The sequence below is a fragment of the Physcomitrium patens genome, chromosome 6 (genome assembly GCF_059467195.1).
Source record: "Physcomitrium patens ecotype Gransden chromosome 6, ASM5946719v1, whole genome shotgun sequence".
Classification (NCBI taxonomy): domain Eukaryota; kingdom Viridiplantae; phylum Streptophyta; class Bryopsida; order Funariales; family Funariaceae; genus Physcomitrium; species Physcomitrium patens.
This window is the reverse complement of record NC_143415.1, coordinates 3,455,599-3,482,619: the sequence shown is the minus strand read 5'-3', so window position 1 is coordinate 3,482,619 and position 27,021 is coordinate 3,455,599. Positions and strand designations below refer to the sequence as shown.

The 27,021-nt window shown below is 43.0% G+C and overlaps 5 protein-coding genes across 11 annotated transcripts; 2 read left to right on the top strand and 3 right to left on the bottom strand.

Annotated features, from left to right (window-relative positions):
- Positions 1-215: 215 nt before the first annotated feature.
- LOC112283472 (uncharacterized) lies at positions 216-3,064 on the bottom strand. 3 transcript variants are annotated; one of them, XM_024522159.3, is made up of 10 exons: positions 2,907-3,064; positions 2,620-2,775; positions 2,363-2,431; positions 2,077-2,209; positions 1,773-1,914; positions 1,611-1,683; positions 1,399-1,467; positions 1,138-1,270; positions 909-1,011; positions 216-811 (listed from the first exon to the last, which is right to left on the bottom strand). In XM_024522159.3, exons 2-10 carry the CDS (start codon positions 2,684-2,686, stop codon positions 623-625), a joined length of 978 nt encoding a protein of 325 aa, XP_024377927.1. In that variant the 5' UTR covers positions 2,687-2,775; positions 2,907-3,064; the 3' UTR covers positions 216-622. The 3 variants fall into 3 exon arrangements, with proteins under 3 accessions (XP_024377927.1, XP_024377929.1, XP_024377930.1); XM_024522161.3 differs by having other exon boundaries at positions 2,620-2,710; XM_024522162.3 differs by lacking the exon at positions 2,077-2,209 and having other exon boundaries at positions 2,620-3,064.
- A 1,463-nt stretch (positions 3,065-4,527) lies between these two features.
- LOC112283471 (uncharacterized) lies at positions 4,528-7,399 on the bottom strand. Its single transcript, XM_024522158.3, has 4 exons — positions 6,966-7,399; positions 6,189-6,456; positions 5,790-5,858; positions 4,528-5,358 (listed from the first exon to the last, which is right to left on the bottom strand). Exons 1-4 carry the CDS (start codon positions 7,328-7,330, stop codon positions 4,660-4,662), a joined length of 1,401 nt encoding a protein of 466 aa, XP_024377926.1. The 5' UTR covers positions 7,331-7,399; the 3' UTR covers positions 4,528-4,659.
- Positions 7,400-7,625: 226 nt separating this feature from the next.
- Positions 7,626-8,360, top strand: LOC112283475 (large ribosomal subunit protein uL15x). Its single transcript, XM_024522166.3, has one exon. It carries the CDS (start codon positions 7,716-7,718, stop codon positions 8,154-8,156), a length of 441 nt encoding a protein of 146 aa, XP_024377934.1. The 5' UTR covers positions 7,626-7,715; the 3' UTR covers positions 8,157-8,360.
- Positions 8,361-8,945: 585 nt separating this feature from the next.
- On the bottom strand, positions 8,946-23,996 carry LOC112283470 (serine/threonine-protein kinase ATR). 4 transcript variants are annotated; one of them, XM_024522155.3, is made up of 28 exons: positions 23,651-23,996; positions 23,279-23,506; positions 23,103-23,188; positions 22,317-22,461; positions 21,977-22,089; positions 21,406-21,755; positions 21,014-21,138; positions 20,674-20,818; positions 19,651-20,364; positions 19,418-19,496; positions 18,958-19,297; positions 18,397-18,691; positions 17,686-18,162; positions 16,799-17,253; positions 16,248-16,560; positions 15,535-16,056; positions 14,790-15,423; positions 13,965-14,605; positions 13,291-13,770; positions 12,906-13,061; positions 12,660-12,779; positions 12,098-12,451; positions 11,738-11,947; positions 11,391-11,534; positions 10,785-11,195; positions 10,044-10,664; positions 9,577-9,771; positions 8,946-9,291 (listed from the first exon to the last, which is right to left on the bottom strand). In XM_024522155.3, exons 4-28 carry the CDS (start codon positions 22,442-22,444, stop codon positions 9,124-9,126), a joined length of 8,190 nt encoding a protein of 2,729 aa, XP_024377923.1. In that variant the 5' UTR covers positions 22,445-22,461; positions 23,103-23,188; positions 23,279-23,506; positions 23,651-23,996; the 3' UTR covers positions 8,946-9,123. The 4 variants fall into 4 exon arrangements, with proteins under 4 accessions (XP_024377923.1, XP_090107082.1, XP_024377922.1 ...); XM_090250956.1 differs by having other exon boundaries at positions 23,103-23,506; XM_024522154.3 differs by having other exon boundaries at positions 23,103-23,503.
- A 78-nt stretch (positions 23,997-24,074) lies between these two features.
- Positions 24,075-26,594, top strand: LOC112283474 (bifunctional adenosine 5'-phosphosulfate phosphorylase/adenylylsulfatase HINT4). 2 transcript variants are annotated; one of them, XM_024522163.3, is made up of 6 exons: positions 24,075-24,352; positions 25,229-25,275; positions 25,508-25,584; positions 25,686-25,788; positions 26,053-26,130; positions 26,254-26,594. In XM_024522163.3, exons 1-6 carry the CDS (start codon positions 24,242-24,244, stop codon positions 26,390-26,392), a joined length of 555 nt encoding a protein of 184 aa, XP_024377931.1. In that variant the 5' UTR covers positions 24,075-24,241; the 3' UTR covers positions 26,393-26,594. The 2 variants fall into 2 exon arrangements, with proteins under 2 accessions (XP_024377931.1, XP_024377932.1); XM_024522164.3 differs by having other exon boundaries at positions 24,095-24,352; positions 25,722-25,788.
- Positions 26,595-27,021: the final 427 nt, after the last annotated feature.

The window sequence follows — 27,021 nt, the reverse complement described above, 5'->3', positions numbered from 1 at the left end:
CATACGGGGGAGGGGCGGAGTTTCCAGAGCAGGAGTAAGAGAGTAGGTGGAGGGGCGCAGCTGCACCCTGATGCTGGCTTGGCCGTCAGTTTGAGCTTGTCATGGCAAGCAGGAGATCTAACGATCGTGAAGAGACTCATGTACTTGACAAATTCAGGTAATGTGGGTCATGGCTCACCTGAGCGATATTCTCACTATCATGTCAAAAAGTGGAGTATTAAAAAATTGGGTTGTTTATTTTCTACAAAACAGAATACATGACCACCACCATCACCACCACAAATGGGCTTACGTGGTTGCAAGGCCTCTTTCAAAAACTCGGATATTCACTGTTAATATGGCAAACATTGTGACAAGTAATGACGCGGCAGCCGCCCCAACAGATCCGGAAGTTGCATTTCGTGGCAAGCGCGGAAGCAACAGAGTCAGAAGAGCAAAATGTATCTACATCAAACCGAATTTACACTCTTCTTTTGTCTTCTAAAACAAGGCTACAAATTCCACACCTCGGGAGCTCCGCCCGGAAGCTGGTGGCGGAACCGATACCGACACTACGTCTGCAGGTTGGATGGCAGACAAAGGTGGCGTGCAACCTCCAGGGAAGAGGTCTGCATTTCACAGACTAACTCCTGGAATAGAAGCCGGATCTGGTTCTATCTAACGCTGGAATCTGCGGGACGAAGGAATTCACAAAGGAATCCATCATGTTGTGCATATTCATCTCCGGCGTAGAATAGGGAGAATCTGGAAATGAGGTTGGGATTTGTTCGCTCCCGTTCGGGTACGTGGGTGTAGTACGTGTGAAATGATTCTGCACAACCCACACGCAGACAATGGCTTTGTCATCGCCGAAGCTAGAGGATTGTTTACCGATACGGGTGGTTTTTTTGAAGGGTTTTGTAGTTTACCAATGTGAATTCGGTAGCCACTTCGATGTTGCCCACAGATCTGCCCCTCGCATTCAACGGCAACGCTACCGTGCGTTCTCTTTTGAACTTTCCCACCGTTTCCCTGCAATACACCAGCATGAAGGGATTGATTGATTACAGAAGCTGAGAAGACATGATGCAGCGATGATTGCTAGCAGCGGCAGAATTGGAAGTGGGCTCCACTGGTTTAAATCTAGCAGACACTTACACGCATTCTCCAACCAAGAGTTGATAATTGTACACCTGAACCTTGATTATCTGATTTTCATTTTGCGTGTCGATCAGAAAAGTGAAGGTGTTCTCGAAGGATCCGTCAACCCACAAGAACTTGTCTCCTTGACCTGTCATACAAATCGAGAGGTGGGTTCAGAGGAAGTGCGGAAGAGGGGAACGTGTTCACCATTTGGCCATATTCCGCCTGGAATTGTAACAGCGATGCAGTGTTGCGGACATTGAACTCAGAACTTACCCCCAAGTATTCCACTTTTGTATGTTGTGTGTAAGTAGCTCAGCTTTACACTGACTTCCGAAACTCTTGCTGCAAGAAGATCGAGAATAATACGCAGGTGTTCAGTACTTCATCCACGTTGTTACACACAACAGGGTTCTAGAAAGAATGGGCTAGTATGTACACAAAAGACATGAAAAACTTAATCGAGGTTGGGGCAAAGCAGTAATCACATAATATAGATGTCATTCCTTTGACGTATCCTCCCCTCAGCTTCAATTGGAGATCGCCGTGCTCTCCTCTTGCCTGATTGAGAAGACGATTAAGTTTACCCTAAACCCAAAATGTCTAAATTGAATTAAGCACAGCAAGCAACCAAGCTTGAATCTTCCCACCTGCTGCGCCGTCATCTGCACAGCTACGAATAAGTCTCCGAACTGCCTCTGCCTGGATGAGGTGAACCTCGGCACCATCACTTGCAAGGAAATGTCTTTCTGTTGCCCCGCACGCATATCTCGTATTTCCGCATAGTTAAGTCTGCGAGACCGTGTCGCAAAGAAAAACGGAAAGTAATAATTAATCATAGATGAAGAGCGAAATCTGACGATTCTCGAAGGTAATCTTGAATTCCAATCATGGCTTCAATCTGCATTGTGTCCTAGACTAGTTCTTTTAACGCATGTTCCAAATTTTTCTTACATCGCCTTCCCTATACTCTTGTCTTTACTGTTGAACAGCTCCAGGATGACGGTGTCTTTTATGTCAAAAATCACTGGAAACCAAATGGCTCCTTCGCGGAGCCCTTCATCCCAATTCGGATTCTGTCCCATATCTAAAACCAAATTGCTTCAGGTCAGAGCCTCGACCTTTATAATGTCGGTAACTCGATCAGTCCACTACCGACTCATCAAAATCTGCATCAAGCACTACAGAAACTTCTATTACTGTTGCAAGGGAATTTGAGGCACGCAGGAAGGTACCATACCTTCTATCGAAGCGGTTGTATAGACGGTTCCCTTGTGTGTAACTGTTACGTATACGCGGGTGTGGGTTTCTGCGCACATTTTCGGGAACCAGGCAGATGGGTCATCTCCAAATTTTGCATACAAGATTTTCTAGTTTAAATGCGAATGTGGAGTTCCATTAGCAGACGAATTCGGAAACGACTACTTTTGTTTGTAACAATCTCAACTACAGAACATAAGTGACCAACGTTGAAAAGAACATGGATTGGTAACTGACTGAAGGGTACGCAGGCATCCACTCCCTCGGCTCGCTTGACCTTGAGAAGCAGGTTGCAGACTGTCATTTTTGCGGTCCTTTATTCGAGTCTCTGCATATATGGAAATCCACGTAAAGGCTTCCAGTCGTGGTCCTTGAAGTTTGCTCCACCGACAACTGTAAACCATCGGGTTCATACGTGGTATGATACTGGTGACGGAGGGCTCGCGGAACAAGACCGAGACATCATCAACATCTGATAAATAAAATACACGAGCAATGTTCTTTACAAATTGATTATCACTCACCTTTCAAACTGTCCAAGTTTTCAGAGCCTGAATACAAGTACTACAGAGGCTAGTCTGTAACCATAATTCTGTCATAACCACAGCTCCTACGCACGGACCAATGTCTAGTTTCGGGACAATTCGGAAGATGTGCCCCAGAGGCGACGACACACCAACACACTGAGGCGCCTAGAGGCAGACTTCATCTGAACGTGCTAAGTGCACACAGACCTCAAAGGTCGGATCTCGGAAGGGGTTGCTTCGAAGCCTGCGTGGGCTTCAATGGACGTCTCTAGAATAAGCTCGGAATCTAAAAAGTAGCTTTCGATAGCAAATCGAGGAACTATACCGAGAAAACGACGTATCCTTGTAGTCACGAGATGATGTCCCTCCGCAACTTCGTTAATCTATTTTTGCAATCTTCAGGAACTAAACCATCTCCTAATGCCACGAAACTACTCTGATTGACCGCTACGACATTTTCGTTTTCAACCTTATCGTTTTTTGAATGCGTCGTATAGCGCAGCACCGGCCACCCCCGACCCGCAGAATTCGCCCTAATGTCAACCTTTCATGCAATTCCATTTAGGGCCAGCAATTGTCGGTATAGACTTGGTCACAGAAGTATGAGGCGAATCTATGTGGTTCAGTCGGGAGAAGATAAACAATGGTTGTCCAACAAGATCAGTTGCCATGCCGTTGATAACTGCCAGGTGAGCCGGTTCGGTGCTCCTCCACATCGTACAGAATCCAGACAACGGGTGAACCAAGTTTGAACTCTGGAAGTGTTTCCTTGTGAATCCGTTAAAATGAAATTGTAACGAAAAGCTGTATTGTTTTTTGAGTCTGCAACACCGTGTTGCAGAAAAAGCCAGCAGGAAGTAGTATTGATTCTTCACTAACGCAGACAATGGTTCAAATATTTTCTGAGCTGGGAGCAGTTAGACACAATACCCTTCTTTGCTAGTTTGAGAACCTTCAGTACAAGTGACAAATCTCAATTTCTTTGCGGTCCCAGTACTGATGTTGCTGCAGTTTAATAGTTACAGAGCAATTCTGTAACCCACATCTTAATTACGCTACACAACCAATATAGACAAGCTTGGAAAGATACTTGTCAGGAACCAGAACAGTGTTGAACAGAAGGAGCAAACAAGTCAAGCAGGTTTGGGTAAATCTCGAAGTTTCTGACTGCACGATAACATTTCATTCAATCAAGAAGATAAGTCTTTAATTTAGGGCCTCAGTAGATCACATACGAAACAAAATCAGTACCTTGTTTTTGAATATCCCGTAAACAGCTACGTAGATACTGATCGGAAGCATAAAATGAGCCTAAGGATCTGGAACACACGATTATTATCTGGAGATAATGGGTGTTATACAGGCATGCGCTAAAAGGATCAACAGTGACATGAAGTGGCTTTCAAAGAACCCTAGCGGCAAGGAACAGCTGCAAATCACTGACCTTGATTCTTTGATTGACATTTCATTCCAGTATAGGACGCACCGTGACCTGTTTTGATCTTCAGATGTTATTGCAATTAGACCGATTTAGCAGGAAAAAACAAAAACCCATGATACCGTAGTTTGATCCGTTCTAACAATTACAACCATAATTTCCGCTACATACACAGAAATATGAAAGGCAGTGGAATCATGGCGTCTTGCACCAACATACTGTACATTATCACCCAGCCTGGTCATTATTATGGTACAATCACCGTATTGCCCAGGAAACTCGTTTCTGAGCTGGGTTGCAAGCAGAAACTCACTAGGAGGAACGCGACTGCAATTGGATGCACTTATATACTAGCAGAAGGATCGCTCCATGTGGCAAAGGAACAGTCTTGAGAATTCCAGCTCCTACCAAGAGTCCCAAGGCAAGAATAGCAGCATCAACATGATATGCTCGTCCAAAGATTCTCGTAGTTGCTATGATGATCACCATAAGAGCGAGCCCTGGCACTCCCCCCACCAACCACGCCACTCCTGAAGCAAGTCTGTAACCTACTGCAAAATCTGTCCGAAGAGCGGATGAACCCACAAGTAAACCCAGTGCGATTCCAGCACCAAATGTATGCCACAAAGCGGTAACCACCCACATAAATAATAATGCCTCCTTAGACGTGCTTTGCCATTCGACTCTCCAGCCTCGTTGCCTAATTTCCTCTTGACGAGATTTACTACGATCTGAATTTCTGACTCGCTTTTTCTTGTTATTAATAAATGTGCTGTTAGGGTAGGTATAATAGTAACTTTTCATGTCAGGATAATCGTTTTCGTAGGCATATGTGAAATGACTCCATTCCACATTCTCATATGGAACCCTTCTGTACTGAGATCTGTTATGACTTGAATGTGCCGAAATGTCTCTCTCTCGTCTTTGGTGAGCTTGATTTCTTCGTGACGCATTGGCTCGCTCTTGCAAAGTACGATCGTAAAGTTTCCTACTTGTCTCATCAGCTAAAACCTGAAGAGATTTGTAAAATCAAGTCAATGCAGAGCAGTGGGTACAAATTCCCAAAGATCTAAAGAATGCAAAATTTTGGTTGTATCAATACAGGATTTGACGCATACGGAATGAACACCACTGCTTCTCCGCCTAAATTAAGTGGCATGAAGCCGCAGAGCCACTTAAGATGCAATGGATTCATATGATGAGAGACCTTCATTTTCTCTATCAAAATCTACCCAAAGCTCAATCATGCTATGAATTTACGTCTAGATTTAGCCCGTCCTATTATTCAGAGAGGCTTGCACCAAAATTTATGAGTACAGATTATAGACTCGTAAACACTAGGTAAAATCAGACAGATTCATCAAGAGAAAAAACATCAATTATTATTTCAGTAACAACCATCAAACAATAAATATATGTTGCAGAAAACACTCCAGGCGCACCTCATACGCAAGACGGACGGCCTTGAACTTTTCGTTGGCATCTACATCTTTGTTTACATCTGGATGGAACTGCACAGGTAAACGAGTCAGTTCTCTTATTCTTGATTAATCCATTCAAAATACATCAACACTTTCCGTTAAACCTGCACAAAACCAAACATTTTGTACGTCCAGGCTGCAGCAAAAAGAATACAAATGCATACGTGTACATGAAAGACCTTTCAAGTGATCTATACAGTGCGATTGATTAAAAAAAAAGGTTGCACAAAGGAAGTGCATTAACACAACCTTTTTAACAATTCACAGGAGCTTTGGAGGATCTTGAAGAGTCTTGAAGAATCGTGGCTGACCAATAATGCTATTGAGTTTCAGGAATTAATAATGCAGAGATATGTTAACCTGACGTGCAAGTTGCCTGAAGGCCGACTTAATAGCAGAGGCTGTTGCGTGGCGATCCAAGCCTAAAACCTTATAATGATTCACCACATCCACTTCCCATAACTGGCTCCTCGGTTGCCCCCCTCCATCTTCTTCTCTTTGTGCAGCACATCTAACCCTATATTTAGGAATATACCATCTTCTAGATACATTTGATGGACCTATGTGCCTTAGAGTCTCATCGCTTGTCCAGCTCTTGATACCATTCAAATCACTGAGACTCCTGAACCTGCATGAACATGTGTATAGCAAATGGAATAATCCAGGCAGGAAAGAGGTCCTTACATACCCGTAAAGTTAGCTAATTTACTTGCTAACAAATACACACACTTTTACGAATATATATATATATATATATATATATATATAAAGAGAGAAAGAGAGAGAGAGAGAGAGAGAATTACGAAAATTCCAACTTGGTTGTGTGTGACATCTAGCGGTCTAATCATTATGCCGTAATGAATCTAAGAAGACATGATGTGGGAGGGCTAGAATGGAGATAACATTCTATGTAACACTAAGCGCAGCTACATAGTTTCGATTCTACCACGTACAATAATTAACAGGTGATCAACATTTTGAAGTGCTGAGCGAAGTTTTGCATAAATTCGAGGAACATAAAACACCCTAGCCCGCACAGAACTGTCGCAAAACTCTTCAATAATACAGATTCTTGTTAGCCGCGCAAACGGATGAAATTCCGATGAACAACAATCCTTGTGTGGAAGGGAATGATACCTCGGATCGGACCGAGCTGTATAGTTACCAGCTACACAATTCCATCCTGAAATTCCTCCTCGAGTCCCCTTCTTGGACAAGCTCAAAGCTGCAGCAGCTTTTCCCAATGAGCTCGCTCCCCGCAGCCTACTACCTTGAACAGGTCCATTACCTAGCGAACCGAAAAATAATGCATGGATTATCCTTAAATCCTGCCAAGATTGTTCACTTGCAGCTGAAACAGGCGACGCAGGCGAGTAAGCCTTCCCTTCAAATCCAGCAAAAGCTCCAGAACCTCTGCTCAGAGACGAAATTTGTGCACAATTTGGAAACCAGCCAATTAACAAGGGATCTCTAACACTCGGCCAGAAAAGTAGACTCCCCATGGCCCAGAAACACAACCCTCAACTTCGGATGTTCCAAGCTGCCATCGCCATTGCTTCAGCAACACTGGGGAGGAAGAGTGACCGCGCAAGCAGAACTAGCCCACAATCTATTGTTCTCTCAACTCACGGTCATAGGTGTAAGGTCCACGTTTCGTAACGAATGAAGAAGTCCATTCGCAGCCACTAATTCGTCCATGAATGGCCATCCGTCGAAGGGGATGCTAAAATTGCAGAATTTTCTGCTGACGTGTCGAGGTGATTGAATTGAAATTAGGGTTTCAAACTCACAAAGTCTGAGGTGCTGAACTAATCGGGTCTTTTTAGCAGTGCTGAGTTGTTTCCCAGGCTCAGGGCATCTCTGAGACTGCGCTAGAGGAACGGCAGCATGACGACCCGTCTGAAGAAGAACAGGAAGAAAAGGGGACATGTGAGCGCTGGTCATGGGCGTGTTGGCAAGCACCGCAAGCATCCTGGAGGTCGAGGTAATGCTGGAGGTATGCACCACCACCGGATCCTGTTCGATAAGTACCATCCAGGATACTTCGGCAAGGTCGGTATGCGGTACTTCCACAAGACGATGAACAAGTTCCACTGTCCCATCGTGAACATCGATAAGTTATGGTCGTTGGTGCCTGAGGCCGTGAAGGAGAAGGCTGATGGAGACATGAGCGCACCTCTCTTGGACGTTACCCAGCACGGGTTCTTCAAGGTGCTTGGCAAGGGTGACTTACCGTCTCAGCCTATGGTTGTGAAGGCCAAGTTTTTCTCCAAGCTTGCGGAGAAGAAGATCAAAGTGGCCGGCGGTGCTGTCATCCTGACTGCTTAGATTTACATGTGCGAGGTTTATTTGCGGGATGTGAGGAGGGCCGTAGCATTGACTTGGTGGTTAATAGCGTCACCTGAAATGAACTTCCTGTTTTTAGGAACGGCCGCACACTTGTTTCATTCTCCTTCTGAGGATTTTGCTTATGGAACGAAAGGATTACTCTCGAAATTTTTAGGCTGGTGGAAATCACAGCTATTTCATCAAGCGTTTTGTTTGTATGGTTATCGGTCATGTGATGCATCTGTTTCGTTCGTTGTAGATCTATCAGGCTTTGTTTAACGCTCTGGTGCTATTACAGATGATTGCAGCTCTGTTCTATTACCGATTTTATGTTTTAGGGTTCCGCACCTATGATTAGGCAGGGTTTTTACCAATCACAAACCTAACTGAAGACTGTAGAAAATATGTGTTTGATTAGATGTTCTTGTGTTTTCGTCAAGAGCTCAACCTTGCAACAAGTATGAGAAGTGATTGTAGGAGTCGTGGATGTAACAGACTTTGGAAACTGCAATGAGTTTGAAGATCGAGTCACATTAGCAGCAAACATGGTATTCTGCTAGGTTGTTTCTGAATGGGTTGCTGACTTGCAGCTGGTGCAGAACGAGCTGTGCGAGTCTTTTCAGAGTGAAAGACGATTCATGGTTTTCGAAGTGGAAATGCCGAATACTGAAAATGATGTGGCTGTCGCTGTCTGGACTTAAACTTGTGACCAGACTGTCGCATCATTGCGTAGTCATGAATCGACATTCTCATTCTTGGGCTTTGACTGGTACGTTGTGCAGAGGCAAATAAGAATCTTGGTTTATTCCTCAATCCCAATTCCAGTTACACGGTAAAAGAGGCATGGAATCAGGTAAAGTTTGAATAAAAGAATTTATGCGATTAGCGTTGTCAAAAAAATCGTGAGAGTTACACAGGAATTGGTATTGTGCCCCAAACCACATCTTTGTGGTTACGATGTTGGACACTAAAACCATGCCATCCACCATATGTACATTTTGGAAAGATTGCTATGTGAGACTGCTTCAGCAATAAGACGATGGGCTTGGCCTTCAACTGACAGAGGTAGTGAAGGTGCGGCCCCTACACCAACTACCACTCCTTGTAATCGCGCCTCAATATTAGCAATTGCACGCTGCAACAATACAGTACAATACAATACCATGTGTTTACGTCGTTGACGATCTCCAATGTTCTACTAACACTTTAGAAAGAAAGATCGTATTCACACTGCTCTGTAGAAGGATACCAGACCTTGTCAACATTTGAGCAACAGAAAGAACACAAGCTGACGTAGAATTCTAATTGAAAACCTCTAGTTACAACGCTGCTTTGTTGATGTCAAACCAGACATTCATAAGCACGATATATTAAGAACGAAAAAATAATATTTGAAATTAAAAGGTTAAAAAGAACGTACCTGTGCATGTGGATTTTGTACCTCAATGCCACTTGACTTGTGCGACTTCGTCCATTCGACAAGAGGGTCATGTATGAAAGTCTCCAGAACGCTAACAAGCGTTTCCCGGTGTGCCCTCAATATGCCTAGAGTGATCTCACAAACACGCAGAAACACTCCTTCATACCCAGTAATACCAAGCCCATCGACCATATTCTGCATGTCCATCATTCAAAGCCATATTAAAACTTTATCACGATGCGAGTGTACGAAATTTGTTGGATATCACATGAATCGTAACAGAGTCGTAGTCTAGAAGCTGATGTTTAGGAGGCAAGGTCATCATGATACAGTGTTGAGAAAAAATATCCAGCGAATCTCCCACTAAGTACGAATTGAATGTAGGATCATTGGATAAAAAATAATGAATCGACGTCTCAACTCGGTTCAACCACACTAATGACTATCAAACGTTGGCACGAACTTACCTGGGTGAGACGAAATGGCACCACCTCAGGTTTTTCTAGTGAGAGCCCTTTGTCGAAAAGGCAACTGAAATCGACATGAACACAGTCGCCAGTAGTTGAATCGAACAGTATGTTTTCTCCATGTCGGTCCCCAAGCCCAACGATGTGTCCCACCATGGACCAGACAGCTGTTGTGTGCGCATAAGCTATACGAGCTCGAAACCAAGCTGCAGGCTCAGGAAACATGTTGAGAAACCAGCGGTGGAAAACTGGGGGAAACATGGGCAATACTTTGTTTTTGAATACTTCTGCCTCTCCTTGAGCTCCTTGCTGATCATACAAGCGTTTTATATAAGAGTTGGTTCTCTGTCGATCAAACTTCCCGGCTGCCACATAAATATCTTGCAGAATGTGTCGCAAGCCTCTTGTATGTAACACCCATTCAATCATTCCACAATCTTCAGTGAGGGGAATGACTGCAAAAGTACGCACATACAATTTTCTTCGTCTGCTTTTTGGATCCTTGCTAAGTAGGCGATTGATCATGGTTGTGAACTCCATCATACGGGCATCCTTGCGCAAGTCATCTTTAGGCTTACATAAAAATGGATGCTCAGTCCCATCACTCCCCAGTAGAACAACCTGAAACCACAACCCACAATGCAATGAGAACGTCATATTTCAAAAACTACTCTCGGTTAAAAATCCCAACTGAGAAGAATGGAATTTCATATTTTACAAGCAGCCAGCATGTGGAAATACCTTTTTAGGCCGTTGCAGCGAGGCTAGGATTTCGACCTCATCCATGATTCCCGATATGGTAGGATAATCACCAGCTGGAAAAGGATTGTAATTCACATTTGACAATCCATCGGCTGGAAGACTAACTGTCAAAGCTTTCTGAAGAGGCATGATCACACCGACGGGCATCATGCGTTTCAGAGCACTAAACTCAGATTGCAAATTCACTGTCTTGGCCTTAGGCTGGCCGGGATAGAAAGACAACTTGATCATCTGGTCAATAAGCGCCGCAAACTGATGGAAAAGAGGTTTATCCTTGGCCTGCACATCATTCCTCGCCTGCTGTATTATTTCAGCTGCTGCTTCACGTCTAGCCGCAACTGTAGACTTTGATACTGCCGCCATGGTCCACAGGGCTTGTTGAGGATATACCTGTTAACACAATAAGTAAAGTTTGAAAGGCTGCTAGTATCCAACTTAGACAGATTACTTAGAGGCCTTGCTTAGGTTACAAGTAGGAAAAGCAGCAAAGAGACAAAGGAAAAAGTTGGAAAGTTGGAAAAGATGATTTCTACGCATATATACTCAATGGTTTTCAAGTTGAACTAGATGATCAAAATGGGTCACCTGGAGAACATGGATGATTATCTGTTTGACCAACTGCACTAGTATTTCGTTCTGATGACATATTCTTGATACTAATTGCGATAGTGCTGTCAACCATTGATAGGCTGGAAGGTCTTTGAGACAGCCCCGCATTATGCTCATTGTCTGACAACCAACAGGAAGTGAATTAAGTGTTCAGGACGAATCAAATCTACAAAATGAACAAGCAAGCAGAGCAGTACAAGACAGAACTGACCAATACAGGACACAAGAAGCGCTGATAATGAAAAGACGGTCTCCACTTTCACACCAAAGTTCTCGCTAATATTGAACAGCAGTGGTATGCACAAATCGATATGAGAACGTACTCTTCCAAATACTGTCTTAACATGCTTAGTAGACAAAGCATCTCCTCGAAAATGAGTTCCAAACTCAAACCAAAGGGTAAGCAACCGAGGCAGGGCTTGAAACAAACACCGATGCCCTTTATGCAGCCCTTTGGCATAGAAAAGTAGAGCATCTGGAAGATATGACCACCATGGTTCATCTGCTGGAGCATGCCGCTTCTGTTTGCCTTTCTGAAATAACAACGTGCCTTGTGAGGAGAAGAAAGGTGACATAAACTATCGATGGGCGGCGAATTGACAAAATCAGTTAGAGATACGGATACAAGCCCATGAGCCCATTTAAACATCGATGACAAGGCACATCAGTCACACCACTCTTACCGACACAGAATCACCAGCTCCATCTTGGTTCTCTTCTTGCCTTCTTCTTGCATCAACCAATAAGTCATCATAGTACTTAGCAACTGAGAAGTAGCCTTTTTCCCATTGGGGCTTCAATCCACGAACTTGCGCATAGAGGCTGAGGACATCTTTTTTTTGCTTTTGCCCTGTATGGTGCACCCAGCGTGCCAAAAGAAGAAGGATCTTTGCAACGTCGAGATCTTTGTCTCTACGAAGTTGGATGCTCGTGGGAGGCCGAACCGAGCTCTTGGGTAGACCAGGTCCTACTTGGGGGACAGCAGATTGAGTAACTAAAAGACCACCAAGTGCTGCACCTGTTGCCTCACCTAGGACCTGCAAATCAATCGAATAAGGAAAAGTAAGCGGACATAATCAAAATTTCGAAGCACGTCAACAAAAGAATGAGTAATCTGGTTTCGTGGTATTAATCTACACGGTTATAATTCTCATAAAAACCTAACAAACGTGACTGAATAGCTCAAAAAAGTGGGTAGAGAAAAACTAATCATTCATGTATCTTCATTGATAAATAGGGTCCGACCTCTGTTGGGAGATTGGAAAGAGCTTGCTGGAGTTCGGCTATTGCTCGATGACATTTCTGTGTGTCCCAGAGGAGCTTGGCCATCTCCATGTGAGCATTGGGAGCCCCTACGGATTGTGCCTGCAAGAGATGAGTGTACTTTTACGCACTGTATATAACAATGGAGGTGCACTTACAGGAGGTGAACAATTTGCATCCTAATTGTTAAGAGCCCATACATGCAAAGTAAACGACGCAAGTTAAAACCTGCAATATAGCTCGACTAGCTGTTTCATAGTGACCAGCCTCTCGGCACAATTTTGCGTAGTGGAGCCAGCAGACACCAACTTCATCTTGCAGGTTACTCTCATTGAACACCAGCCTGCGTAATGCTAATATAGGCTCACGGATCCATAGCGAAGGCTGCAAAAAATAAAATAAAATAAAATAAAATAAAGAAAAAAGAAAAAAAAGTGGATGCGAAATAAGTAAAAAAATTCGTTTGTACAAAAAGGTGTACTTCCTGCTAAGTGCCTGAAGAAAAGAGTCTCCTCAACGTCGAATTGGTAAGTTGTGTTTATTCCTCGACATTCTCCACCTCCAATACTGCATCGAGGAGACATCTAAAAGCAGAGGACAAAGAACAGCATACCTGTGTAATCTTCAGGCGGCTCTCCCAGTCTTCAACCAACTCTTCTATCCTCACATATGAATGCTTCCTCTGAACTTCACCAGTGTTATTCATTCCTCCAACATTTGCAGCTACAAGTGCACTAAAGTCTTCTAGCTCCTGCAACATGTGTAACTTCACAACATATGGATAAGCCCGGGAGTAAGATTCCATGCTTGCTGCTGCTAGAGGTGCAAGAAGAGATTGTCTGGAGTGCAGTAAGTGCTCTGTAAACTTATCATAATCCCTCCTTTGAAGAGCCTGTAAGATTTTCGCAAGACTAATATCAAACGAGGAGTTGCCTAAGATATTTGTGGGACTATTTTCATCGGCTCCTGTAACATATTCCTCTAAAAGGTCCCACTGGCCCAGTCGCCAAGCCGCTTGTAAGCCCTTAGTACTCCACTCTTTAGTGTGATCAGGCATTCTTGAATTCAATCCATCAACATGAGTAACCATTGCCTGCAAGATGCCTGCCAATTAGACCAAAAAGAGAATAAAGCAGCAATTTACTCGAATCAGAGAATGGTCAACCTTGCAAACTGAAGGTAGAAGACGTCGTGGTGTCCATCAGAAGCCACCAATGCTGTCAAAGAGCTCATATGAAACCCAGAGCGCACGACTGAAATTTAAAACGCCAGATATTCGTCTAATACCTGCAGGTGTCCCATGTTGAGAAGACAATCGAGAACCCCCAAATGTCGTGTCACACTGCTAGGTTCCATCTGCAAAGCTTGCTCACAACAAGTCAGTGCCTCACTCCAATTACCGGCCTTCTCATTTATAAGTATTTGGTCCTGAAGAGTGGCACACTTCCTCAGACGAGATATCCCAGAAAGTCCATCTGGTTCCTCCAACCCGCTATATATATCTAGAAGAAAAGTCACGTCTTTATCTGTGAAATCACCGCTTTTCTCCGCTGCAGGATTCAAAGCACCAGACTTCTCCCGGACATATGATTCAAAGTAGAGGAGTGCACGAGCATAAGCCTGACAACGGAACGATGCGCCTGCTAGAGATTGTTTAGGGATAGCAGCAAGCAGCTGCGATACATTTTCCAAACGGCGAGCTATCCGAATGGTTTCTTGTTGTGCTTCCGCTTTAGCACTTGCACGGGTTCCTTTGCTTGGTGTAGTAGAGGCAGGTGGAGCGCTTTGTGTAATTAGACCACCTTGTTTACAGTCATCTAACCACTGGCCCAGATTGTCAAGCAACGTAAACACTGTTTGAGTACTAACTTCACTTGGCCCAGATAAATTGCGAGTAGGATTGCCGATCTCGTCTACTTGAGTAGAATCTGAGCACAATCCAAGTTTAAGTAAGAAAATTCATACTCACTAAAAACAAAAAAATCACAACAAATCGAATACTTCAACAAATAAACAACTATTCATCTGAACAGGAGATCCCAAGGAAAATCCAAATGTCAATGGATGCAGGCCAGTGTAAAGGTGTGCTTCAAAGATTAAAAAAAATCTCACCTGTTGCCAGGACAGTCAAGATCTCCTGTGTAACACCAGCTCTAGCTTCTGCCGAACCATCACAAACAACATTAAGGACCAAGTATGGTAAGAGATATAAGGCTGTTCCCATGTCAAATCTTACAACTCCTCTACACGCTGCAAATATTTCTGCTCTTCTTCCCTCAGCTTGGGACATCAACCGTTTCATCCAGAGATACATCCATCGCCTGAAAAACATTTTAGGATGGAAAATAGGATCTGTCGGCACGGCCCCTCGATCTATCGGCTTGAGGCGAAACTTAGATGTCAAACATGGCGTGATGATCTCCTTCACGTCATCTGGAAACCTCTGCCAGAGCCTCTCGCCGCTCTCGATCGTCACAGAAGTTGCTTCACCAAATTCACTCAAGGTTGGAGTGTTCGATTTTCCCGACCTTGAAAGGGGAGTCCTACTTCCTGCCACTGATCGACGTGCAGAAAGAGCAGCTTGACAGCCGTGAAGCTTCAGCAATTCCTGTATAGCAATAGCAGCATTGTCTTGAATTAAAGTCTCTGACGCAGCACGGAGCACTGGGGCCAAATGCTCGTTGATCAGTTCTAAAACCAGATCCTCGTCTGTACGCTCAATTCGCGATCTTCGACGAAGGTCTACCTGATATTCAAGGACTCAATATCAATATCTTGAGCAAAGAAACCCATTAAAAACCTGCACAAATGTAATGACAACTAAGTAGACATTCAGGAGTAGAAGATCTTATATAACCTGAAGCTTAACAGGATCAACTGCTCCAAGCTCTCCTAAACACAGCGCGCATGCCATCCTCAACTTCTGGCTAATAGCTGTGCGAGACTCCTCTACACAGCCTCGCATTATTGCTGTAACTAGACGGCTTATAACATCAGCATCCAAGGAATCTTCTCCAATCATCATTGAAGCAATTTCCTTCCGATGAGAACAAAGCACCACGTTAAGTTCGCTAGCTGTCATGTACCGAACACTCAAACTTTCATGCCGTAATCCTTCTGTGGCTTGTTTGAGCTGATCACGAAGACTCAATAACCCACGAGCTTCATGAAGAACTGCGTTGATTCTCTCTAGTGCCGGAATACTAGGGAGTAGGGGAAGCTCTCTTGCTTGACCCTCCAGCAGCCGTCGGTTCTTTATTACGAGCTCTTCCAATATCTCCACAACTGCGTTCAGATGTGGAGCTGGTTGACCCTCGAGACATGGTGTCAACGAAACCACAATCTGACAGGCGACATTCTTGAGGTGTGTAGAGGAAACCTAACAAAAGTATTTATCAGTCAGTGCACATGAAAAATACACTCAAGCATAATCTAGCATCAAACATATGTAGATGAGCTTCAATCTCCTGATTGAGCAGAGAATCTGTCCGTTTCATTGAAGCGATTAATTAGCAAAGCCAGAAATTGTCAAGAGCAAGAATATGGACTACAATTACAGTAAAAACTAACCCGAGCGAGGGTCCGGACAAAGGACAACCACACCCGCAGTCCCTCCTCTTGCAGAAGTGGTTCGTGAAGAGTCTGAGTGAGCAAGGCCATGATCTTCGGCACAAAACCACATAGGTGTGGGCCAATCATGTCCACAAGGCGGACAATACATCGTAGACCTTTAATTTGACAGGCAATATCTGCAGATCGTAGTAACTTTTGATTGATGGTATTCAAAAGGCGCACAAAATACGGCCTTAAGAAGTTTGGTAGATCTTCAGATCCAGTCACTATGCTAGCTACTTCTTGGATCATGGGCACAACTCTTGCCGACCTGTATCACAAATGAATCAATTCGATTGCCTGAGAATTCCACTTTTCTACACCAATGTTTCACAGGTAATATCATTGTTTTGTGTTTAGAAGAGCTCAAGATCTTGACAAACCAAAAAGCACAAAAAAAGTAGCATGTGAGAACAACAAACTCTCGAGTTATATTATAAGTGCCCCACATTCACTGAAGTAGTTATTTAAATTTGAGGATGTTCGGAACAAGCTGTAGAGCACTTTACCTCCGAAGTCCATCATCATCGTCAACATCACCTAAGAACCGAACCAACTCATCAAGAAGAGCTGGTAAAACAGCTGGCTCGGAAAAAATCTCACGTGGGTGGAGATCAGTTTGCGCCTCAATAAACTGAAGGGCCGCAGAAAGTTCTTCTCCATCAGCACGAAGTAGAAGAACTGACAATATCCGGTGACACCAATCGATAAGGAGGACTGCCAATTCGGTCTCCAATTGGACGGCCAACCCATGTAAAGTATCTAATGCCTGTTGACTGTGATGCTGATCTTGTGCTGTATCCAGCACAAGCTTGGGAAGAACCACTGGGACCATTTGTGTTAAAAGCTCCTTCAGTTCAATCTCCATCACAGATTTAGAAAATTCTTGAACCATGTCAAGACGAGCAACAAGCCTGCTCACTAAATACTCAAAAAGCTCCTCACGTACGGTGTCTACCATTGCCTGTCAGAGTCAACAAATATATTAGCAAAATGCAAGATTAAAGAAATGACGTAAGAGTAAAAACCATTCAATGAAGGAGTGCACATCCACAAAGAGTTCGGAATTAAGAATGTCCTTCACATGCGAAGTCAAAAAAACAAGGCTCCTTGCGGATCCCAGAAGACCAATGAAGCAACTGGCTGAGAATGTCGACATGAAAATCCTAAGTTTTTAAAACATGTGATACAAGACAATTAATACATTCCTGATGTTTCATTTCAATCCTCTCAGTGCACAAATCCCAAATACTGAACCGCTTTTTTACACGGAGAAGAAGCACATGAATTGAAGCTTAGAAAAGTACTTATACTAAAGCCTGGACAAAGCCACAAACCGTTCTCACGTACATAGACATTGCACAACGTAAGAACGTAATGGGAATCTCAAAATCACCTGCGGTGAATTGCCACTTGCTGTTGAGAATCCACTTGAAGCAATTTGTTGTATCAAGCAAATGCTCTTCACACGCATAGAAACTTCTTCATGATCCAGTCTTTCTAGCAGCAATACCAGGGAAAAAAATAGAAGCTGCCGTCTCCCGCGAGAAGCTTTAGCAACCTCCGCAACAGTCTCTAATAAGGATTGAGTCGTTTCAGAATCATTAGCCGTCGCTAGCGCATCTCGAAGCTTACCTAGCATTTCAAGTTCTCGTTCTGAATCACTGACAGCTCTATCGTCACTGTTTATCAAACACTGCAAAACATGTTTAGAGAAGAAGTGATGGACCTGACGGCAAAAGGCTTCCCGGACAATTTTTTGTTCATGACGCGGGAAAATATCAAGGCATTCAAGCCAGAATGATCCTGTAGCGTTAAGTTCTTCAGCCGATGCATGTTGTAAGAGACGACCCATGCTGCTAATAAAAGCCACCTGCCAAATATCGAGATGATCGTTAGTGAGCTAGCATAAAAGAAGTAATGAGCAGAGCACATCCTCTTGGTCCAATTGCAGAGAACTCCATTACACTCATCTCTAATTGCTCATCATCTGAACCATGCTCTCATCTTATGAACTTTATACGGAGCAGCACATTAATTCTACGAGGTCGAAAAATGGCAGAGTCTGTAGCATAATAACTACTTGGTATGGCAACTTTGAGCTCACCTGAACACGTTCGGATACTTCTTCCAGTGAAAGTTTCGATAAAAGGGGTTGCCAAAGAACTAAAAGGGCTGGCTTTATTATCTCATTGCTACTACCCTCTTCTTTGCTAAGGATGCTTGTTTTTGAATGAGACTTCCCTTTGTTACATTCAGCACACACAAACCCATCGAATTCTTGAAGTGATTGGTCAACTTCTGTGCTTTTCAAGTAGCATTGACTATAAATACAAGCCATAATACCTACAGTCTGAGCCACTGCCTCTCGAACTTGAACAGAGCTCTGCTGAGCCAAAGACCTAGAGTGTAGGAAAAGGAATTCGTAAGTTTCTTTTCGCATAATACTTGTACTGAGATAAATACCTATAAATCTACTTTTCAGCATCACCTGATAAGATGAAGATGAAGTCATGTAAATACAAATGCAGCATACCATCTACGGTATGATCTGCAAGATAGATATCAGATAGCTACACAATTCAGAAGGAAGTTGAAGCACAAATTCTAAGCCTGCACATGTACATAATTCTGCCTACCGTAGTACTACAAGAAAGAATTAACTTACAGTAGTTCAACACAGTAATACTGTAATTTTGAAGGATTTGAATGTTGCGCGAAGGCAGGTATAAATAAAACTGCAGTTGCCTGCACATTGCAATTATCATCCTTCAATGCAGATTCAACGATCACATGAAATGAGTCGCCTTCGCTGTCATTAATCATCTTGGAAGCTAGACCCACAGCTTTAGTCTTCAGCGTTTCATCTTCACCGAGCTCTGATGAAACCCATGGTAGCTTCAAGATCTCAAGAAAGGAGCCTTCATCATATGCAGGATTGTCTCTGAGCATCTCCAGATGAACGATTTTCACGACTTTTTCACAATCTTGGCCAATTGTATCACTTTCTGCGAAAAATTTAACTTAAGAAAAAACCGAGAAAGAAGTATTGCAAGGAAAAAAAATCGTTAGAAATCGATTCGATTGTGCAGATAATTGAGTTAAAGAACACCAGTTCCAGGATTTACCAGGCTGTCTATCCAACATGAGATCCAGAGCTTCGAGGAACATGGAAAGTTGTGCTTTTGCCAATGTTTCTTCTTGGTTCTGAAAAAAATTAAAAAATAATAAAAAAAATAAAAAAAATGGAGAATTAGTGAAGGCTGTTAAGAATATGTAAGGGGGATACTCTGAGTTTAATAAATATCACACGCTGGGACCCACATTTCCAATGATGCCAGAAATTGGGGACATCAATTACCTTCTTCAGAATCCAAGACACCCAATCGAAGAAAAGCCGGATCAACCGTTGATTACAAACTTCGGCAGGGTATTTTCTAAGCACCCTAACCAGCACATGAAGGGCTGACAGTCTGCTTTCTACAGTGGTATCCCCTGAAATAGCATCATATTTCGGGTCAATTGTATCCATCATCTGCAATAACTTTTTATGGATGAAATCTGCTGAAAAGAAATTTCCTTGCTCGATCAGTAGCCTTGTGTTAAGCACATCAATCAATGGAATATGTCCACCTCGAGCCACTTCATGTTCTTCAGGATCAACTGCTTCAGAAGTCTCCAAATGTATGTTACCAGTTTTTTGAGCTATTCCGGTGTCACTTAACTTTCGCCTTTTCCTGTAAGTACTTTCAAACTCCTTGTTGCTGCCAGCATTGTCTGGACAGTCCAATTCAGGAAGATGATGTGCTGGTGGCAGAGGATCGACCTGTTTGTTGAGTGCATTTGATCCTCCTGGCTTGGCCTCTGAGGAATTAACAACCCAAGCTGCACCCTCTAAATTTAATATTTTACCTGTAATAATTCTAGTATCAAGAGTCGCAAGAGCAAGTTGTATACAATAGCTGACGGAATGAACAATTTCAGGAATGTAAGCCAACGGAAGAAGGGCTATCACATGCTCCGCGTACGAAGGGCAATGTTTCATGATCATGGCAAAGATGTCACACAAAGCCACCTACAATAAGCGACAAAATTTAGATTAAGGCCAGTGAATATATTTCTTCATAAAAATGGTCAATGCAAGGTAAAGGGTACGAATGCTACAGATACTTATAAGTTTATTCAATAAAATTAAGATGCCTTAAACAAAAAAGAAAAAAAGAAAAAAGAAAAGAAGAAAAAAAGAAAAAACCAATAGTACAATAAAAAGAACAATATCAACAATCGTCATGAAAAAACCGCCAGTACTTGAATCTACCACGCTCGAATCTGCAAGCATAAAGGCGTAACAAAAATTGAGTAGAATAGAGATTTGTTCACTTACTTTCAGCTCCAGACTGAGAGAATGCTCGATGGTCTGCGGCAAAATGTCAAGTAATATTTGGGCTGTACATTCGACGGTCCCACTGTGGCTCGCGGTATACAAAGAAACAAGACACGCGCTCAAGCTTGCATCATAAGCCGCAGTTCTGACATACAATAACACAGCGTTCAGTATGAAAAGATATAATCAAGTTCAATTACACCGGTATGAGCAGCCTGAAGATCATAACCAAATAGGTTCTTCAGACATCTCCAATTATTAAGCTGCAAAAAAGAAATAAAAATACAAGCAAGGTAATTATGAGAGTAATCTGTAAGTGTGCAACTCATTTAGCAGATACCTAAATGGTGGAAGCTGGCCATTACTAAATGACAGAATAGAGAGCAATGAAAGGATAAGTCTCTCGCTGGGAATAGCATCTGCATCCATTACTACTGTTGCTGCACGTACCAAGTCAAAACAGGCCTGTACGAACGTAGTGTCAATCAATCAGTTCATGCAAAAAATAAACTGCTCTCTATTTTACGGTGAATAATTTTTGGTGGAAGGCTTCGAAAAATAATAAAAGAACCAACATTCCTTCAACATTGTCATTATGGCAACAAATTGTCTTCTAGTTTTTGTCAAATAAGACAAAAACAAGAACTGAAAATACGCTCCTGGTTAGCCAGGGCTACGATCTTAGGAATGGCAGGAAGAGGCAATCACACTGAATATAAGAAAGAATCAGACCTTCTGTAAATTGCTGTCACCATAACTTAACAAGGCCCCAACAGCAGTCAAGAGAGAGGAAGTCAGAAGCCCCTCAACATGCAGCGCACTCTCGGCTACGCAGCGTGTCAGCAGCTTTAGAGTCCATTTGGCTAAAGGCTGCCACCGCGCTGTTCCGGTCACGTCAACCAACAGTCCAGGCCCGTGAGGAGGAGTCCAGCACGAAGGAAGACCACACAGTGGTGGTGGCAATTCCTCTGCTGAGATCGCATGTATCGTAGAGTATGCCCCCATGTAACATTGTAAAGAGATGGTAGTGCAGACAGTGATGCTTGCTGGAGATGAGTAAAAGGACGCAACAGATAGGACATCTGCATGATCAAAAAAATGCTTCCGGGAATCAAAGACGAATACTTAAAATAGAGGAGATAGCGTAATTGGGATTGATTAAGGTCGATTCGATTCTCCTGGGTCCTAGATTGGTATCTGTTCAGCGATTTTGCTGCCTCAGAGATAGAGCCTCATAGAGCCAACAACAGTAAGCCTTTCAAACAAGAAGTGTTTAGACGTAGAGTCAATCTTTCATGTGTACCTTCAACAAGGAGCATGGCGCCAATAAAAATTTGTCGATAGGCCTCCCACTCGCCGGATTTCAGTAGCGCGACAAGAGAGTACAAAGTATCAAAAAGATTGTCGTGTCGTGCGCTGCCAAAAATACACCAAGATATATCAGGCATCAAATCATACTTCTCACAACATCAGCCACTTCGCCATCGCTATGAATAAAATGACAATATCACAACGTACAACAAAAATGTGAAAACCATCCACTTGTTCTGCCTGAGAAATCAGTAAATGTGTAACAGAAACGCAGATATATCAGGTTGCGCTGCACACCTAAATTGCCCCATTCACCACTAAAAACAGCTTACCTCAGTTCAGGTTCGGCAAAGAGAGGAATAATGCGACCTAAGATTGGTAACACTGCATGGCCCTTTCCACAATAGAACACTCCTGGATAGTTTTTGACTGTGTGGCATAGGAGCTTCAAAATAGCCATCAGCTCTCGTTCCTTAACTGCACAAGTAACGCCAGAAGTGTTCATAAGTTTCCATTTACTGAATTGAGAAACAAAGCCACACGTGCTCATCATGTTCTAAACATAATATCTCCATAAATGTATTTGCGGTCTTAAGGTAACCGCGTTTCATCGCATTCGGCATTTCATGAGATATCAATACTGCTGGAATTTCGTCCTGTTATTAACAACCTCGATATTCAGTTTCAAAGGTATTGACGACCGAGAAATTAAACCATGGCGTCAGTAGACAATACCAAGTCATATATGTATCAAATTCCCTAGATTTTCCCTCAAACCTTGAACCCTGACGAACATCTTAAACCTCGATCTCTAAACAGAACCTTGAACCTTAGAAATGACTTTAAACCCTAAACCCTGTCTCGAAAAGAATGAACCAGGGACACATGACATTTACATGCAACAAAGTAGCTGCTGCTCCTTCACCGATTTGAAAACTCTACATCACGCTGATCGTCCGCCGTTCTACCTCAAGTTTTAACCCTTTATTCCTTGCAAAAAAATCTCTCCGAAAATTGGGCGAATTCATTTGCGGCAACTATTGTATGCACATTACCAGCACCGTTACTTATAATATCATCATGACAATTACGGAGAGTCGAGCCATAAGACTACATACCTTTCGAAGGAACCAAATAGCCTTCCAGTAGATTGGGAAGCACAGAGCGAAAGCGAGACTCCACAGCATCATTGTCAAGAGGCCGACTGCCAGTTCCATCGCCTTTGTTAGCAATCTGATCTCCCAAGTCGCGCAATAACACAAACGAATCCGCCATTGTAACACTAGAGTCACACCTTCAGGATGCAGTTCTGACGCTGATTGCTACCCCATAAGGACTTGTGTGTGATTCACACTGACTCAACATTCAAACACTCGCTCCTCAGGATACTGCATATAGATGGCCGTGACGACTACAACTAGCTACTTGCGCCACAAGCTCCCGTCTCCACTCGCAACCAGTTCGAACTATCAGACAGCGATACATCCGGTTCCATTGATGACATTGGGCTACGTCGTTCCTGCTGATAAATTTGGCAATCAATCATTTCCAAGGATTAGAAATACACAACTGCTCGATTAGCATCAATACCTTCATTTCTGATGAAAATCTAGGAACAAACGTAACTTGCTACTCGTATTCAAAAAATAAGTAAGGAATACCCTACCGCTCATCTACGTCTCGTCTAATCTTCCCATCCACAATGCATTCCGATCCGAAACGCTGAAGAGCAAGTTCCCCGCAAATGCCAAGCTAATGTGTACTCGGCCAAAGATTGATAGCCTTCTCAACGCTCACAGAACCCGTGATCATAACTGCAAGATTTAAAAAATGAGATCCATCCTCTCCCCTCCGTCTTTCTCACAGTCTCAATCGCTGCCCACGAATTCGGCGCAAACGACCCGCGCCAAATTCCGGCCGCGATTCTCAAACTTGTTTCGAAGAAGAGTGAGCTTGAAGCTCTACTCTCGAATTCCGGCCACGGACGTGGCCAAGACATTGTTCATCCTAATTTCATACATTCATCCTCCACGGAACAAAGGCCAAATCTTCGCCTAAAATCGTTGAATGGAACACTAGAACCGTGGTAACGGTCTTGAGACCATCTCCCTTACGAAGCATGTGATTTTGTCAGAGCTCAGAGTGCTTGCGTACAGGGGTTGTGGAGCTGTGGAGTAGGACCGAACACTGAGAGGTTGGAACATTATGAGCAACTGACCATCGAGATTGTCACTCAGGCATCGAGACTAGCTTTGCGATGTCTCTATGGAGATGGCTGTCTCCCTTGGGGAAGAAGCCTGAGGATTGTCCTTTTTGCATTCTGGCATCTGCACCGCCGGAAAGTTGTGGGTCTAAAGTGTTATTCCAGGTTAGCTTATTCAAATCACAGTCTCTTTCTCGGGCATCATCAACTCTTCTTGCTCAAATTTTTTCGAGATATGTGGAAGAGATCGACAAAGATACGAGCAGAAAATCTGTGACATTTTTAATTTTAATTTTGTATGGACCAAGGTTAACTACTCAACAGACGTTGACGTTGGTGTATATGGCCGTGTTGTAATGGAATCTTCTTTCGTGTTTAGAAATTCTGAATTGTTGCTCAAAAATTGTATATGAAAATGGGGGTTTCTTCCAATGCGGACGAATCGCACTCTCCTTATAATTTGTAGACAGAAATTGAACATTAATGGTTGCTTACGATATCCTCTAGATCTAGATTATTTCAAAGCTCGTTCTGATTATTTTTCTCTCTTTTCGAAACTTTTTCCTAGCGTTTGTGATCTTTACGATGACTTGCACTCCTCTTGGGCTGATTGCAAAGCTACTCCACGCTGGAATTTTCTTTTAGCTGTAATAGGGTTTGGTAAATCAAGGATCTAAATTTCTTTTTAAAGAAGAAGCTGACAACGCAACTGAGTGTCAAGCAGTAGTGCAGTAATTCCCTATCTGATGGTTATTTATCTTTGTGATGTCAAGCTATTCATGTGTCTATTTCTAGCATCTACATGTGATAAAATCTGGACCACATTATGCACATGCATCATCGTAGTGTGAGATAAGTGAATGGTCGAATCAATAGCTGTCATCTGAGCTATAGTGTTGTGATGATACGTCGCACACTGAAATTGTACCATCAGGTTTCTCGATTGCCGTGTGTAGCAACATCTTCAGATAGAACCGGATCAATTGTGTCATTCCCGTTGTTCTCTTTCTATTTCACAAAAGCGAATCCCATGGATTGCAGGATGAGGAAATAGTCGTGCTCGTGGATCGCAACCCGTCTGCTTATAGGTGGGTGACTACATCGGTAAGACCCAGTCCCTTAGTTCTTTGCGACCTACACAGCTGATGTGACTCAAACAGAAGATGTAAGACTCCTTCTGATTATTCTTCAGTTTTCTGACTTTTCCAGCAGTAAGAGAACTGAAGTCTTATTCATTTTGATCATACATGCTTAGGTACTGGATAAATGTTATAATTTATCACAGTTTGTCTGAATCCTTTCAATCGATTGGTTCCGCAGGCATTACTTGGTTATCCCGACTAATCACATCAAGACTGTCAAAGATCTTCGACCTGGTGAAGAAGATTATTCGTTGGGTGAGCATCTTAACCTAAATTAGTATTGGCGTAAGCGCTTACCCACTGTTTATCGTGAACTCGAGATTTGGAGACTGTTCAATTTGGCAGCCCTTGTGCAGAGTGTATCTCGTACCTATGCTATTTGGTTTTAGCAGTTTCCCATATGTACAAGCTAGGGAAGTCAACGTTACTACACGACGCGCCAGATGCAGCCAAATACAGGTTCGAAATCAACTGTGGGATTGTTTATTAAACCATGTTCTTTGCGTTTCTTTCTTCCTCTGCTTCTTCTTCTTTTCTTTTATCATTCATTTTTGACCGTAAATGGTGAATTTAACTGCTTTAATCCGCTTAACTGGTTTCCAATGGCAGACCTATTCTCTGTCTTTCGAACATCTACCTAGTATGTGGTATGAAACTCTACTGTTTGTGTTAGAGGGTGCTAAAGTGATAACTCCTTATTCTAAATCAGCACTTTATTTGCAGGTTTGGCTTTCACAGACCCCCCTTTAATAGTGTAGATCATCTCCACCTTCACTGCACGGCCCTTCCTTACAAATCTGTGTAAGAATCTCGTTGCTATGAACTTATGATTGCACTATGATGATTTTACAGAATCTCCGTGGTTGTAAGGAACTTAATTTTGCTTTTCTTCGCAACGACTGAATAGAGAGTTGGTGTTTCCAGGTGGAGGCGCTTGAAGTACGTTAGTGTAGGTTGGTTAGGTGCATATGTTAGTGTTGAGCATGTCCTGCAATACTTGGATACCAACAAAGATACGAAAACAGGGGTTCCTTTGGGTGATGAACCAGAACTGCACGTATGATCGGTTACATTCGGTGATTTTCCTCGAATTCGATCCCAAACTATCAATCCATGGGTGCTTGCCCTAATCCATCATAATGGAATCGAGAGCATTTTCTACTGGTCGTACTCCAGGAGGCAATCCGCCTTGGAGGTCGCCAGCAGTATTTCAAATGGCGTTAGCCATCTGTTCAAGCTGATAATATTGTTCTGTTTATTTCTCACTCTTTTCTGAAACAGTACTGTTTTGCAATATAACATGTTCATTGTCATGATGGGCGAAGGGTATGTGGTCCTATCCAATTATATTAGGTGAGACACTGAAATCCCATAGTTCGTTGTTGCGAAGGAACAACGTTCTGTACATGCGACCTGTGTGAGACTGTGATACTTGACATGGCGCCTTCCGTACACAACCATGGTGTTTCTCGCTTAGAAACCGTTTACAAATAGTCCCATTGCCTTTGCACCTTTCGTCGAGTTCAGCTGTTCTCTGAATTCTTTAGAATTACTACCAACTCTAGTGCAATAAAACCAGCCCTCTAGAAGTTGGAGAACAGTACAAAGTACGCAACATTCGGATGGAAATGATGCAATTGCAACCAGAAGCGAGTATGGCCCACCTTATGCTCTTGTATTGTTCGATCCAAA

Excerpts from the sequence above, each read along its gene's own strand:
- LOC112283471 (XM_024522158.3), bottom strand. The coding sequence starts at position 7,330 with ATGGGGAGTCTACTTTTCTGGCCGAGTGTTAGAGATCCCTTGTTAATT. Across the intron at positions 5,859-6,188 it reads TCAGGCAACTTGCACGTCAG|TTCCATCCAGATGTAAACAA; the intron begins GTTAACATATCT and ends TTACCTGTGCAG. Across the intron at positions 5,359-5,789 it reads CCGTCCGTCTTGCGTATGAG|GTTTTAGCTGATGAGACAAG; the intron begins GTGCGCCTGGAG and ends AAATCTCTTCAG.
- LOC112283474 (XM_024522163.3), top strand. The coding sequence starts at position 24,242 with ATGTCTCTATGGAGATGGCTGTCTCCCTTGGGGAAGAAGCCTGAGGAT. Across the intron at positions 25,789-26,052 it reads CCAGATGCAGCCAAATACAG|GTTTGGCTTTCACAGACCCC; the intron begins GTTCGAAATCAA and ends CTTTATTTGCAG. Across the intron at positions 26,131-26,253 it reads GCCCTTCCTTACAAATCTGT|GTGGAGGCGCTTGAAGTACG; the intron begins GTAAGAATCTCG and ends TGGTGTTTCCAG.
- LOC112283470 (XM_090250956.1), bottom strand. The coding sequence starts at position 23,259 with ATGGCGGATTCGTTTGTGTTATTGCGCGACTTGGGAGATCAGATTGCT. Across the intron at positions 22,462-23,102 it reads CTATTTGGTTCCTTCGAAAG|TTAAGGAACGAGAGCTGATG; the intron begins GTATGTAGTCTT and ends TTACTTGTGCAG. Across the intron at positions 16,561-16,798 it reads GATGATGATGGACTTCGGAG|GTCGGCAAGAGTTGTGCCCA; the intron begins GTAAAGTGCTCT and ends TTTGTGATACAG.
- LOC112283475 (XM_024522166.3), top strand. The coding sequence starts at position 7,716 with ATGACGACCCGTCTGAAGAAGAACAGGAAGAAAAGGGGACATGTGAGC.
- LOC112283472 (XM_024522159.3), bottom strand. The coding sequence starts at position 2,686 with ATGACAGTCTGCAACCTGCTTCTCAAGGTCAAGCGAGCCGAGGGAGTG. Across the intron at positions 1,684-1,772 it reads TGCAGATGACGGCGCAGCAG|GCAAGAGGAGAGCACGGCGA; the intron begins GTGGGAAGATTC and ends CTTCTCAATCAG. Across the intron at positions 1,271-1,398 it reads CAAAAGTGGAATACTTGGGG|GTCAAGGAGACAAGTTCTTG; the intron begins GTAAGTTCTGAG and ends TTTGTATGACAG.